The sequence below is a fragment of the Prionailurus bengalensis genome, chromosome B4, assembly GCF_016509475.1.
Source record: "Prionailurus bengalensis isolate Pbe53 chromosome B4, Fcat_Pben_1.1_paternal_pri, whole genome shotgun sequence".
NCBI lineage: Eukaryota > Metazoa > Chordata > Mammalia > Carnivora > Felidae > Prionailurus > Prionailurus bengalensis.
The window spans coordinates 104,293,490-104,309,318 of record NC_057358.1 but is presented as its reverse complement, the minus strand read 5'-3'; the positions used below and the strand labels follow the sequence as shown (position 1 = coordinate 104,309,318).

At 36.6% G+C, this 15,829-nt stretch overlaps 1 protein-coding gene across 13 annotated transcripts in view; it reads left to right on the top strand.

Moving 5' to 3' along the window:
* The window catches only part of PPFIA2 (PTPRF interacting protein alpha 2), a 479,591-nt gene that overhangs the window by 430,757 nt on the left and 33,005 nt on the right, over positions 1-15,829 (top strand). For 7 of the 13 annotated variants that reach the window (XM_043561607.1, XM_043561611.1, XM_043561609.1 and 4 more), the window contains 2 exons: positions 1,254-1,262; positions 12,473-12,554. In XM_043561607.1, the coding sequence (XP_043417542.1) occupies positions 1,254-1,262; positions 12,473-12,554 (91 nt within the window). The remainder of the gene's footprint in view (positions 1-1,253; positions 1,263-12,472; positions 12,555-15,829) is intronic. The other 6 variants (XM_043561608.1, XM_043561614.1, XM_043561613.1 and 3 more) reach the window with 1 other exon arrangement.

The window sequence follows — 15,829 nt, the reverse complement described above, 5'->3', positions numbered from 1 at the left end:
TATTTAATAAAATAATACATGGTTTCTCTGAATGAATGCATTTAGATGAGGCACGTACAGGGTGTTTTCATTGCACGCCAACCTTTTCTTTATAATGACTGAGCAATAAAAAAGAAACTCTCTAAGTTGCCTAATATCTGAGATATGGATTTCTGCTTCATATTTTGTTATATTTAATATATTTTATGAGTTGTAAAAGTTTTATTTTTTCTAAGAATTAGTCTACTATGCTTGTATAGAAAATTTTGAATAATATTACCATGGCTTTTTGTTGAATTATTTAAATTCCATATTTTCCCAGTGCCACTACTATATCCAGGGAGCAAGTGGGCTACCTCAAAAATTATATTTAAATCAATGCTGTTTTGCGATGATTTATGGTAATATTGGTGAACCAAACTAGTTTCCTTTTTCCTCAGAGCAACATTTATAAACATCTGTCCAAATAAATGTTTCTGTCGAAAGAGACTCAGTTGGCACAAACAACATTTATTTTGCCAGTTCAAACAGAGGAGAAGGAATTATTGTAGCAAGGGGAAAAGAGTCATGGGATTCTTTTATCCTTCTCATGTTCTGATTACTGGCAAATGCCATATTATAAAAATTATTATTCTTACGGCATTTGTTAGAATATTACAATTATGGACCTGAATGTATAATTTTCTTCTTGCCCCATATGAAGGTAAGGAGATTGAAAATCAGAACCTGCTGGTAATTTTGACCAAATCATGTATAAAAACTAGAACCCCGATATTCTGACGCTCACACCAGTGCTCTCTTAAGTTGCTGCCTCTCCAGGGGTCTCTTGTACTTTTTCTTGAGCTCAAACAGTAGACATGTAAGGCTGCATGAGAATCTGAGCACCATTTGGTAAATTCTGCTTCTATTTGTAAAACAACCCAGGAGTGGCCTGAGGTAAAGAATGTTCTTTAATAAAATGCCTGATTTCTTCCTGGAGTATACTAGAGGCTGGGAAAAATGTGGTCATGCATGTTTCAGAGTGGCTCATTTTCAAGAGACAGACTTACTAGTCAACAATTAGACCTGCCCTCAACCTGATCATGCTTTTGGACGCAGTGAGTATGTGTGCCACGGTGAAATAAAAAAAGACACCATGTCTTTCTCATATCTGAGCTTTTGCACATCTGAAATGATGCTCTTGTTTTATTCCATGGCTTTCTTTGGACTAAAATGTATCCATTAACATTTGTGTGCTTTTCTTTTCCATCCATCCTTCTCCATCTCATGAAAAGCACATCTGGGTAAGTTGAATGACAATGGCTGCTGAACATGTTTATTTTCAGCACCATCCTTTTTGTCTTTTATCTTTAGTATTTCTCTTTTCAGTTTTAACACAAGCTGCACTGCCTCTGACCTAAAATGAAAACTGCAAAGTGTATTCATTTCCACACTGTAAAAGGAATCATTGGTTCAGAGAAATGTTCACACTCAAATTAATTATGTTGGCCTTGCAGGCACTTCTGTTTATTCAGTTCTATTAGACACACGTCAAAAGATATTCCAGACATCATTTCCTTCCTTCTCAAGTCATGCTTTAGGAGTTAGTGTGGCACTCGGTGAGGCTTAAGTAATAGTTGGAGGCCACATTGTTATTTTGGACTGTGCTGCATGGCTGCGTTGGCCTGAGTGCTCCTTAGTGCTTAGTGGCTCTCCACCCACATTCTCTTCCAGAGACAAACTTCTTTGTTAATTATTAAAACTGCACTTAAATGAAGAGGATAAATGTTGGATCTTCCCCAGTAGGACTTTTACACTTAGATTCCAAAGTAATCCTTGGTTTTGGTTTATTCCTTTGGTTTTGTGTGTGCTTCCCATTATTTCCTGTACTACAGGTTAATTTTCAAAGATTTAAAAATCTAAACATCTCAGATTACAGTACAAAATTTTAAATCCTTCTCTTTGAACTAAAATGAAAACATGTTAATTATCTATTCCTAAGACAAATGGGACTTCAAAGTAAAACAAATTATGCATAACGTTTATAAAATATTTACAATGGTTTCAACTTTTACATTGGTAACATGGTGAGCTTTTAAAAACACTTCTGTTTGGGAAAGGTATTGCTTTTAAATTGAAAACCAAATATATATATTATATATTATATAATAGATATATAATATATAATATATAACATATTTATATTTGTAGTATTGCTTAGTTCATTAGTATGGTTTATATTTGTTATATTTTTCTACTCTAATTTTAAGTTCTAGTTAGTACTACTAATTATTTAGTAATGCAGAATTTACTTCAGTTAGGATAATTTATGATATTAAGGAAAGCCTAGTAAGTGTTCTTAAAAATGCAAGGCAAGCCGTGGTTAGGGTACTATTCAACTATGATAGCCAAATTTGTAAGCTCTTTTTAAATATAATGAATATTCTAGATATTAGATTTAAAACATTGTTTTCATGTTATCATGTAATATCAGTGGTCTGTCTTCTCATGGTTTTTAAGTTTCATAAGGAAAATAATCCCATTTTAAGTTTCATAAGGAAAATAATCCCATTGAATATTGAAAATATTCAATCCCATGAATGAATAATCCCATTCATTTTCCCTTCACTTTTTGAATTAAATATTGAAAAATAATAAATGCATGTTGCATTGTCATTTATGTACTTTAAGAAACTGATGGAATTGTCTTCATTCTAAAATTGAGATTCTTGCCGTCTTGTACACGCTCCTGGAATTTAACATTTTAGGACTTTAAAATCATTTCCTCAGTAGAATTGCTAAAAGAAAGCTTAGGAGGTTAAAGTGTCAGGAGAAGATAGTACAAACTTAGTGAAGATAGGAGATTGGAGGTGGAAAGATCATTCCTTGAATTAGGGATGAGAAGGTAAGAATGTAAGCCCCAGCTTTCCCATTTGTTTTGCGTACCCTTGAGTGACTGACATGTTCTCTGTACTTACTGACACTACTATCAACTTCCTGAACCTCACAAGAGGATGAGAAAATATCTATAACCTCAAGAAGCATGAAAACTATAAACTTCAAAATCTGAGTTAAAGAGGGCGAAAATTAGATGAGGCACTAAGGTAATCTAGTCTAAATGGTATCCAAATAACCTGAAAATTACCACTGTTCCTCCAATAAGTCCCCAATTTACTATCAGGAGGTGACTAGGGAGAACAGACCACAGAATCCTTCAAAAATGAAATTGTTTAATGGAAAGTAATACAAATCCCTTTAGTTTTCAGTAACAGCATGAGTAATTGTATTGCTTCATCACATTTCTGTGTGTGCATGTGTGTGTGTGTGTGTTTATACCTTTTTAATGGCTTTGAAACTGATTAAATTCAAAATAAAGCGAGGAAAGAAATTATGTAAATCCCAACTCAAATTCACAAATAAATTACATTTTGTTTCTGAGACTGTGCCCTCCATTTCAGAGCAGCTTGAAGAAAAAAGGTTTCAGTATGAATAAACTTTGGTTTTAATGTCGTCAAACTATTTCATTTCCAAACAACCTAGCATGTGTTCTTGGAATCCAAATAAAATAGTACTTAGAAGTGTAATGGATTTTATATGCACTTCATGTGAAAATGTGCCATTATAGGATATACAAACACACATACACTTGCACACACACACAAAATCACAGTATGCTATGCTTTTTAAAATCAAGTCACCCTTGTTAATGTTGAATTCAAAACTCTTAATTTTATGGAGCTAAATATGTATATTTAGGCAATCAATGTTCTGAAGCAGCTGATTGGGATTTGTGACATTTCTGTTTAGAAAAATTATGTTAATTAAGATATACATTTTCAGCTTGCACATGTTAGAAAAAATGTGGGTGGCACCACATTTTGTTCATACTTGCTGACCAGAATTTCAAATAGTTTCTCAAATATGTAATGTTGATTTTCATAGCATTGATCAACAAGTCTATATTTCTGAATGATAGATGTATAGCTCATCGTCTGTTGGGAATTTGAGATCATATCCTACTTACCCTCCTGACTACTGAATTTTAATGGAACAATTAATAACAGTGTGAAATGAAGTATAAGTAAATTTACTGGCTACGTTATGTGAGAGAGATTTATTCTCTGGACTATACTGTTAAGAAGTAGATTCAACTGTCAAATTATTTTGACTTATGTTTTATTCTTGGTTCTTATCAAGCCACATATTTATTTCTTCTGGTTATATCAATAACTAATTACTTGTCATGTGCCACAGTAAATTAATAAGCCCTTAAGGTATATTTTTCAATCAGAGAATTCCTTTATATTGCAATTATACAAAATCAATTGAACTGACACAAAGTGCAAGCAATCCAGTTTGTCCATCCCAATGAGATAATCAAGACCAATCTTGGTTCCTCTGGCAGAGATGCAGAACCTGATATTAGGGAGGAAGAAGAAAAGAAAAGGCAAAACTCCTTATTTATCTGATAATGTTAAGAATTAAAGGGTGTGATAGTAAGCGGGTAAAGATTATACATATTACCCAGGAGGTCAAATAAATATGTGCCACTTCTGAATATAAATGAACCACAAGAAAAGAAAGAAAAGGGGGAGAATACCATTTTATTTAATACTAACAAGGAAGTTGCTTTTAATATAATCAAATTATTGCAATCAATTTATCCTCCTTTTTCAGTTACAAAAAGTTCAAGAGATTAATTAGCTAAAGGATAGAATGGGGGTTAAGAAAGTTAACTCTGTGGCCAAGGTCTTGGGGCTCAAATTCTGGCTCTACCACTGCTCACTCTATGCTCCAAGTGGTTTGTGTTCTTCAGTGTCCTCATCTGCAAATGAGTATCAATATGTATCTTATTGTTGTGAAGCTTAAAGAAATTATCCATACAAAGCTCTTAGGATAGCGTTTCACACAGAATTTGTGGCAATGCGTGTTAGCTGTTGTTATCGGGGATCTAAACCCTAATTTGTCTACATCCAGAACCTTTGCTCTTTCAAACCATGATATCATATCTCAGAAGAATAGAAAGTGGTTTAAATGAAACAAGAAGTCACATTAGAAAAATCTCTATTACAGTACGTACTATATTGAATTGTAGTAAAATCTAAAAAATTACATTTAAATATATTTTTAAATTTTAAATGAGAGGTATAATAAGTGCAATCAGTGGAGTATGCACAAGTCATAATATTTGTGTAGAAGAGAAAATTAATTCTGCCTGGGAGAGGTCTTGGAATCTTAACAGGAAGGATAAAGCATGAGCTATGCCTGAAGGACAAGTATGAATTTGCCATGATTATGATGCAAAGAAGGATGTTTCAATCAGAAGAAAAAGGGAGATAAAAGTCACAGAGGGTCAAGTAGAATGTGGTATGGGGGAATGGCAAGTGTTTCAGTACTGATTGAGCAGAAGAGTCTGGAGAGAGCTGGGGCTAGATTACTAAGGGTCTTTTTCATCATGCTAAGATATTTGACCGTTATTTTTAGGACAACGGGGAGGTTTTTAAGTAGGCAAGTCTTAACAAAAGTTTTCGTTTAGGAAGTTCTCACTGGGAGTTGGAAAAAGCATGGGCGGAGGGGTACCAGAGACAGAGAGACTCCGGGAGTCCTTTGCCATGATCCGCAAATGATGAGGATTTGAACAGAAGCTTTGGTAGTAGTCAGTTTGCAAAATATCTTATTTAATGTTAGAGAGTGCATGTTTTTCTCTTTCTGAGCAGCCAGTATAGGTAACTGCTAAACAAAATGCTTATTCCTTTTTAAGATGCGATGCATAGTTTGATGTTAACAAAAACAAAATACTTACAATTCATCCTATGATCAAAGATCCCAGGTGGTTGTCAACATTGAGAGTTTTGTGGATTACAGTGTAACAGTCATTCGAAAGATTTTCTTGGCTAGAGCAGATGATGAAAAGCATGATGCAGTGGAAGGACAAGCTCTCATCTCTAGGACTTTAGAGTTGGGGGTGGGATATGAGGCACACACATGTGGTGCTAATCAACAATCTGTATGAGTGATACTGACACACTAGAAGTTTCCAGACTTTGAAGGATAAAGAGTCTTTATGGAATGGGATTATCACAAAATGAAAGCTAGGGTCGTAATTTAGGCAAACAGAAAGATTTTGATAGTTGAAGAAGGGAAAGAACTTACCAGCCCTGGAAAATGGTGCTTGCAATGAGAAATTAGAATGCACAAATTATATGCAAAAGTAGTTTTTCAGTTCTGGTTAGAAGTGAATGAAGATGGTTAGAAAGGTAAGTCAAGACTAAACCTATTTTAGTATTCGTAATGCAGGTTGAGGGTTATACTTTAGGCATTTAAGAAGCCGTTGGCAGGTTTTCAGAGGACAATACTATGACAAAAGTAACACCTCACATTTATTAGCTGCTTCCTTTGTGTGAGGCACTGTTGCAATCACATTACCATATGTTTTCTCTCATTTAACTTGCATTGCAACCTCCTGAGGTAGGGACTAGTATTGTCAGCTTTATTTTACAGATGAGGAAACTGAGGTACAAAGAGGTAAAGTGACTTGTCTGTGGATGCACAGCTAAGAAGAGGAGGCACCAAGAATCAGGCCCAAACCATCAGACTTTAGAGGCTGCTTTCTTACCTCTTTTGCTATCATGGCAGATTTTCTTCTTATGCCAGTGTATTAAGAGGGTTAGAGGACTAGAGATAGGGGCCAATTAAAGGGGTGAAAAAAAGGAGTATGGTGGTGACAAAAATAGAAAGTAAAGGAAGATGAAATAGAAAATATGAAGGGGGAAATTGGCAGGCATTAAATAGAAAGTGACTGAAATGGCCATCCCGAGTGACAGAGGAAAGGGTACTGTATAGTATTCAGACAGTCATATCACAAATTGGCAATCCCAAAATAGCACTGGAGGCTAAGTGGTCTGAGAATAAAGTCTGTTTTCACTGACAGTGATGAACCATTCATGTTGGGAAGAATATGAGAAAGGAGACTTTACTGGCCCTATGGTCTGTGACTTTTTTGAGTAATTAATGAATTTTATTTTTCTGAGTTTAACACTTGATTGAATTTTTTTGATTTATAAGTTGGTTCCCCTACTGTGAGGGCATGAATACAGGGACTTTTCCTACTCCAGGATGAACCAAATTTGTTAGGTAGTCAGTCATCTCATTTTTATGATCTACCGCGTACCAGGTTTTGTGTTCAGCAAAGAATAAGACCAACTGAATCTCTGAGTCAATAAAATGTTAAAGGTACTCTAGGTAAGAATGCTTGGTATACTAGGGGGCTTATAAAAAGATGTAGTGGATATTGCCTCAGGGGCGAGAAAAGATGGCTTCAGGGAAGTATTTTAGTATGTCTTAAAAATCAAGACAAAGTGACTGGGGAGACAAGGCATGGAGACATGAGGACATTGTTTAGTGTGATAGAAACGTAGCTTACAAATGCAAGCATACTGTACCAATTAGGTTAAAACTGCAATAGTTGAGCAGAGACATAAAACCAAAAAAAAAGTAGAAGCCAGACATTTCCATTTGGTTTGAGTCATTTAAGCAAAGTCAAACTTGCTTAAATTAGTGTGCATTAGGAGTAAGAAACTACAAGCCTGGCAACTGCCTTTGATTCATGTACATTTTTTTAGACACTCTCGATTTTTATTCAGAAATCCTTGGATCTAGTTATTACTAGGGTGCCCAACCTTGTTCCTATCTCAGACCAGGCATAGCATGCACAGGCTTCCCTGTGCACAGTTATATCTGAGCATGCAAATGACTCATGCACCTGGTGGGCCTTCCTAAGGTGTCACTTTCCAGTCACAGTAACTCATTGACACCTATTTCAAGAGAGTCTAATGGCATTCTTTATTAGAGATGAGAATGTGTTTCTTGAAAATAGTCAACAATTCAAAAATTTTTCTTACTCAAAATGACATTCCTTTACAATTAGTACTTTTCTTTTTTGGGTTTTCACACAGGTGATGACAACCCTATGTCAGATAGAATTTCTAAAAGGAAGTGCTACTGGTATTCTCTAAAATCTAGTCTAAATCTTAAAACAAAAATGCATATCCTTAACTATAGTGATATATAAGTGATCCTTTGGGAAAGGATGATTAAATATTAGATCATCTGGAGGAAAAAAAGAAAGAAAAACAAAAATATTTATTCAGGTCTAGATAGAAAAAACAGCACTTCCCAGACTCACACTTATACTAGGGAAAGTTGATCCTAGCCTTGCTCTGGAAGAACTGTCTTCTGATCTTTGAAAAGGTTGAATCTCAGATACAGAATAAATACATACCTTTTCACACATAGGGTGGTTGAACAGAGAACACCAGCATATTCAAAATGCCTATTTGTGGCAAATCAGTTTTTTATTTTATATTTCCTAAACAATTCAGATCACTGTTTCTCTGTCAAAATATCTGGTGGGAAGAAGCATGCCCCCATACAATTAATGCTACCTTTAATAATCTGTTAGGAAATCTTCATGTGTTAAACTCAGTGATTTCCAATTATTATAGCATTGCCCATATTATTTTATTTTTTTAACATTGCTTCTTTCTCATGGAATACACCCAGATATATGTCTCTTATAAATATGTCTCTTATAAATATGGTGAGAGTTGTTTTTTTTTTAATTGAGAAGAATTAAATGTAATATTGCTCTGAGAATTTCAATGCCTTTCTTACACAGTTGATACTGCCCTCAGATAAAGGGAAAGCACATCTGGAGTCAAAGTCATGTGACATGCAGTCCTGCTGCAAAACCCAGCCATCTACCCCTAACCCGGCAGTTCCTCCCCAGTTTCAAGTGTGTCAGTTCAAGGGCTGGGGATTCAGCCCTGCCAGCTGGGGACCAAAGAATAGCATCCACTTGACTAGAATTATTTTTCTTATTATCTTAGCATACTCTTACTAAAGTTATTATGTTACAAGAGTTTGTGATTAAACAAAGCAAAAACAAAGAAAACTTTTTCAAGAACAAGATCACGCAAAGATTTCACAAACAACTGTGCAGTTAAATTTCTATTCAGATGAAGAATAGAACTATCTGAGCACATTGGATTGCCTCTTAACCAGACTCCTGTCAGGGATTCCAGGCCAGATCAGATTCTTGGCATCAACTGGAATGGGTGTTATTCTGACAAACTGGCTCAAGAAGAAGCAAAATTGAAGGATTTTTTTTTACTCTTTGAAACATAAACATTTGAATGGCATTGTAAGCCAAAATATAAAAGGATATTTGGACTATATATATATATATATATATATATATATATATATACATATATATGCATTGCCTCCATACAATTATGGGGGCATATATATATAGAGAGAGAGAGACTCAATTTACTGAAAAAAAGAAGTACCTAAATGTGAACCCTGGCAAACATGTTCAACATTCACAGATATTTACTGAGCACCTTGTCAGTGCCTGACTTTGCTCTAGATTCTTCTAATTATCTCTAAACAGAATATGTGAAAACATCAGTCCTCCTTGAGCTTATACTTGAGTGGGATATAATAGACGGAGGTGTAAATGATACTCTGTGTTAGAAGGTAAGTACTGTGGAGAAATATAAATCAAGGAACAGGGATAAAGAATGTCTAGTGAGGGTTGAAGGAGGTAGGGAAGAAGACATTCAGAGAAGGTGACATTTGAGTAAAGATTAAAAGTAGGAGAGGGAGTGAGCCATGTGGAGATGGAGGCATATGCATTCTATACAGAGACAATAGCGAGTACAAAGGTCTTGAGGCAGAAAGAAGCCTGAGCTATTTCCAGGATCAGTGAGGAGGCCAGTGTTGCTGTGTGAGGTAGCAACTGAATCAGAGAGGGTACAGGCGGATCCTAACTGCTGCTTTGGCTTTTATTCTGAGTGAGTCAAGGAGTGATTGAAGGTTATGAGCAGAGAAGTTACATTATCTGACTTAAGTTTTAACAAGTTCACTCTCGCTTGTGTGGTAGAATATTTTTAGAGAACTAGTGAGAAGTCTCACAATTAAAATGTTCTAACTTTTAAAAATGTCTTTTGTACAGCTCATATAATTCACTTGTTAAATGTTATGTACTTCCTAGGTGTTGAGTGCATATTTACTTGCCTTTTTACTAAATGTGGCCAAAAAAAACCCAGCTGTAAATGTATATTTGTTTCTTCTCCTTTAATGCCACTCAGCTGTTACATAACTGGAAGTGTTTCTTCCCTATTAGGTATAACATTACAACTCTTAATAATAATCCTCAGCTCTGTGGAGGCCTAATCTCAATTGTCTTGCACATAGTCCAGGCTCAACCTTACTGCATATCCTGCTTAGAACGTCTTCCCACACGCCCTTCAAAGCCAGCTCAGTTACCAAATGCCTTCACCAATCGTTTCCATTGCTGTTAACCCATTTTCAAAATCCTCACGCCCAGAATGTGCATCACTGAGTTTTAGCATCTATTTGTGTATTGTATTGTGTTTTTGGACAGTTCGTGTGTTTGCTTTTTCTATCTAACTAGGGACCGTGTGAAAAACTGAGCCCATGTCTTCCACATTGAGCACAGATCTAAGGTCACAACAGATGCCCAATGAGTACCTGATGGTTGGTTGTTTGACCCTTCAACCCATTTCTGTCAATACCAGTAACAGTGAGAGTAGGCTATTCAAGTCAGGTTTTCATTGAAGGAATGTCATTGGGAAGTGCAAGGGAATGGGAAGGCAGGTGAGGAAGCCCCTCTAATTTTCACTTCGTATTCAGGGGTGCTGAGATCACTTTCCCCTGTCCTCGGTGCTGAAAAAGTTACTTGCAGAATTCACCTATGCTTTCCTTGCTATTCAGATAAAACAGCAGTTGATTTATGTGTCTCGTCAGCAGCTATAACTTCAGTTTTTGTTTTGCCTCTTTGTTTCTTTGTCACACTGAACTTTTGTTGGTAGCATCCACTACAAATATGGAAAGTTCTCGCTGAAAAGCATTTTTGGTTATGTACAGTTGATCATTGAACACCATAGGCTTGAACTGCTGGGGCCTACTTATCCGCACATTTTCTTTTTTTAATTTTTTTTTAACGTTTATTTATTTTTGAGACAGAGAGACAGAGCATGAACAGGGGAGGGGCAGAGAGAGAGGGAGACACAGAATCTGAAACGGGCTCCAGGCTCTGAGCTGTCAGCACAGAGCCTGACGCGGGGCTCAAACTCACGGATCGCGAGATCGTGACCTGAGCCGAAGTCGGCCTCTTAACCGACTGAGCCACCCAGGCGCCCCTGTTATTTTCTTAATAGTTTTTCTCTATATTTATTGTAAAAATACAGAATGAAACATGTATAACATACAAAATATGTGTTAATTGACTGTTTATGTTGTCAATAAGGCTTCCAGTCAAGGCTATTAGTAAAGTTTGGAGGGAGTCAAGAGCTAAATGCAGGTTTTTAACTATGCAGGGAGTTGGCGCTCCTAGCTGCCATGTTGTTCAAAGGTCAACTGTATCTTAACAAATTATAAAAATCAGTTGATTGATTGATAGTAGGAAATAATCAAATGTTTCATTTTGGAGTTCATATATGATATTATTGATAGATTCCTAACCATGAAAGACACACATTCAAAAGAGTGAATATACACTACATTTTTATCATTTGTGTGTAAGATCAAAGTATACTAAGGAACAGAATATATTTTCCAATATAGCCCTGGTCAGGTATATATCAATTTGAGTTTCAGTAAAAACACATATTTGATATTTTAACAATAAATGACTCAAATTGGCTTTGTAAATGGATGTCAATTATAAGGCTCAGTTGTAGGGACAATGATTAATAATGCATTTGTCAAGGCTTTTTACATTTTGCTACCAGAAACAACCATTTGTTTTCATTGAAATGTTTCACTTTCATTAAAAACAGGAGTGATTATAAATGAAAATGAATATACTATTGAACTTCACACCTTACATTGCTTTCTAGTAATAGAAGTTAATTTCTCTCTGAGTTTTCTTTAAATGAGAGGCAATTTCATAGTCTAGATTAAAAAAAAAAAAAACTCCTAATGTAGCTACCTTGACCTGGAGAGCATACTAAAATGAGGCACATCTCTTAAATGGGGATAAAATAACCAAATTTATCCACTGCCTCTATATTCAGACATTTTCTCTATCATTGAAATAGTAAGGGAAAGTAAGTAGGTTGAAAAAAGCCTCATTTAGATCCCATAATGTATGCTTGAAAATGCACATGTGCGCCATTTTCTTGTTAAAGAGCTAAGATATTTGCTGATAATATAATTCAGCTTCTTAGTCCATTAACATTTAATGTTTCAATTTTGTGAATAAATGTTGGGAGAAATTATTTTTAGATGTCAATGTTTTACTCATAAAATCAATGGCTGATTTCCATGTATTTCTAAGAGGAAGAAAGAATTCTGTTATTCTATATTAACTCAGAAAAAGCTTGTGAAGGATTATTGGTTTTTTAAAAATATTGGCATTTAAATTAATCACTATCATCTTTTTCCATGTTACCTGACTAATGATCTTTGCTGTGTACTTCAGGCATGAACTTCTAGAAGAAGCTCGGAGGAAGGGATTACCTTTTGCTCAGTGGGATGGGCCCACTGTCGTTGCATGGCTGGAGGTAAGAGAATTAAACCAGAAAGCTCTTAAATTAATGACTTCAATTTGATAGTTTTTCTAGAAACAGGTGAAGATGGGTTCCTGAAGTCACAGCTTTCCACTAGCCTGGAGTAGCTTATAGAGGGAATATTTGCTTTATCCAGGGGGCTGTGAGCATTGTTGTGATGCATTCTTGTGATTGTGGCCAAAGGAAGCACCCAGTAGGATAAAAGGAAGTTGCTCTAAATTTCACTGTCTTCATCTTTAGAAGAAGGGAAGGCAGGTATTGAGCCACATTTCTCATGTTGCAAGAAAACATCTGCCCTAGTCTATCAGTCTAGAGTTCTTTCTCATCAGCAGGTTACAAACAAGACCCATCTCTATATTCAACATGTTATCCGTGATATCACTGTCACCTATTTGCGCAGAGAGCCATTTCTTTGCCTGTAAAATGATTCCTGAACCTAATTCTCTAACGCCCAGAGGCCAGCTAGGTTTAGACACTTGGAATTAAGCAAGAGAATACTTATCCCCTTGTTCTCTTCTGGGTCTAAATTGAATGTAATTCAGCATTTTCTATGTAACACGGGAGCCAGGAAAAATAAAAACAGTACCTGAGCACAGTGGAGGCCAGTAGAAGCAGACTGCAACAGTGAAAGAAACGCATTTGACTACAAAGGACCAGTTCATACCACTTACTAGTAGTGTTCACTTGCCTGTTCCATTCAGTCCTCTAAGGTGGGCTGCTGGCAGCTACCAGGATATGCCAATGTTGGGGCAAAGAAGAAAATATGCTTTCCTTGCCTGGCAGAGGCAATTTGAACCCATTGTTTTAACTGGTTGGGGATTATAAAATCACTCACTTTCATATCATATCCAGGGCTAACAAATAATCAACGATGAAACGTTAAAACCCTTTTTTAGTTTAAAAAACAACCTTTAATAGATAGATGTAATAATATGCTTTGCCTTTTTTTTCCTTGGACTGAGTAAAAGAGGCCTATGTCTTGCTTTATTTTATTCTCTCGCAGCAGTCAGGGAATTTTTAGCATATTAATGATCAGAGCTGCTTCTTCCAAACGTGCCTTTAAAATTACTATACTTTAAAAATCAATTATGAGTCAAAATGCTTAAGAAAACACACCTCGAAATTAATAGCAGCTCTTTGTTCAGTGTCACTCCAGTGAAATGAGCTGCAGTGACAGAGAGTTAGCTCCTATTTTGGCAAATGATGAACAAACCCTTAGATTAAAAAAAGAAAAAAAAAAGATTTACTGACATTAAGGGGCTAGGAAATGACAAGCAGTGAAGTTTTGTGCTAATTAAACCTATCCTGAGCACACAGAAATTGCTCATAATGTGCTTCCTAAAGTGACTCAAATTGTAAAATGGAATAAACAAGATGAATGAGTGGGGTGATCCAGTGAATGAGAGCTCTTAACTCTCACCTCCTTTAGCACCTCCTCATGTGCACAGCCTGCTCAGAATGATGAGCAGAAGGAAGTCTGATGCTTCACACACCATTTATCACACCAAAACCTTTTTGAAAGTCTAATTAGAGTTGATACTGATAACAATGTATTGGCAAGCATTTGGGTAATATTACTCAGTATGGGAATAAAAATATCTTTAAAAAGAGGGGGTGAAAAATCGTTAGGGTCCAGCGAAGGTATGTTTAGATCTTTAATTATTTTTGAGCAAGTTGAGTTGATGAACTAAGACATTAAGTCCCATCTTCCATCAGTGGTACCTAATGGTACTTAATGGTACCTGTCAAGGTAAGGCCAATTCCTTGTGTCTCACCTGCTGGAAGACAGTATGAACTATTCAGTCATGTGCCCTACTTAGATTCCCCTCTCTCCTGTCTTTTACCTCAGTCACAGCCCAGGCCACAATGACTCAAAGTTGGCTTTTGGTTTGTTTGTTTGTTTGTCTCCCCTATAGAAACAAGTAGCCTTCTAATATGACAGAATTTTTTAAATAGAAGGATGTCTAGGTTAGTCCCCTATTACCATGTAAAAAATTACACCAAAACTCAGCATTTATTTTCCTCATAGCTTCTGTGGATCAGGAGTTTGACTTAGCTTGGGGCTTTGATCAAAGTCTTTCACAAGGCTGCATCCAAGGTGTCAGCCAGGGTGGCAGGCATCTCAAGGCTCAATGTGGGGAGAATCCACTTCCAAGCTGACTCCTGTTTTCACAGTCATGATTGGGTTCCTTGCCAGTGGTTGGCTAGAAACATCTGTTCCTTGTCATGTGGGCATCTTCACAGGGCTGTGCACAACATGGCAGCTGGATTCCCCAAGCTAGAGCTCTGAGAGGAGGGAAGTAGAGAGGACTAGCAGGAGTGAAGCCAGAGTCTGTTTGTAACCTAATCTGGAAAGTGGCATCCTGTCATTTTCATAATCCATTAGATATAAGTCACTGATTTCAGCCCAAACTGAAAAGCAAAGAATTACACAAAGGCAGAAATGTCAGGAGGGGCCCCCCGGGTGGCTTAGTTGGTTAAGCACCCGACTCTTGATTTCGGCTCAGGTCATGATCTCACGGTTCATGGGATCGAGTCCTGTGTGGGGCTCTGCGCTGACAGTGCAGAGCCTGCTTGGGATTCTCTCTCTACCTCTCTCTGTGCCCCTCCCCCCACTGGTGTGCTCTCATTCTCTCTCTCTCTCTCTCTCTCTCTCTCTCTCAAAATAAAAATAAACATTTTTTTTAAAAACCTTAAAAAGAAAAAGCAATATCAGGAAGAGGAAATCCCAAAGATCCTCTTAGAAGCTGCCTACCAAAACGCCCTGGAAATAATACAGCTGAATTTCTTTGTTTTATAAATGAGGAAAGTAAAACTGAGGCTTAGAGAAGTTACATGACTCACCAGTGACACTGAAGGAATTAGAGCCCAGCCTTCTAGTCCAGAGCTCTTGGCGTTGACTTTTGCTGGCTTATACCTTTTCTTCTTTCTCTTACTGTCACTCTTCTTACTCATGTTCTCTCCCTTTTGCTCAGTCTAGTCACGTCAACAAATAATCAATATCAACAAAAATCAACAAAAAATCAATATTTTGGACACTTAAAGACCAAGATTTAAACTGCTTACTCTCATGTGCCTTGCTTCTTACTCCTATCTAGTGATGGTGGGGAGGGAGAATGGAGAGAATATTCCATTTTTAAGTGTGTGTAATTCAAATGCTGCAACACAATCCATGTGAGTTGGCATTCACCCAGTGCTTAAGGTGTGTGCAGACACTGTGCTGTGCTCCTTGCACTACTGATTCGATTGTCTTTCAAGAGCATCTTAAC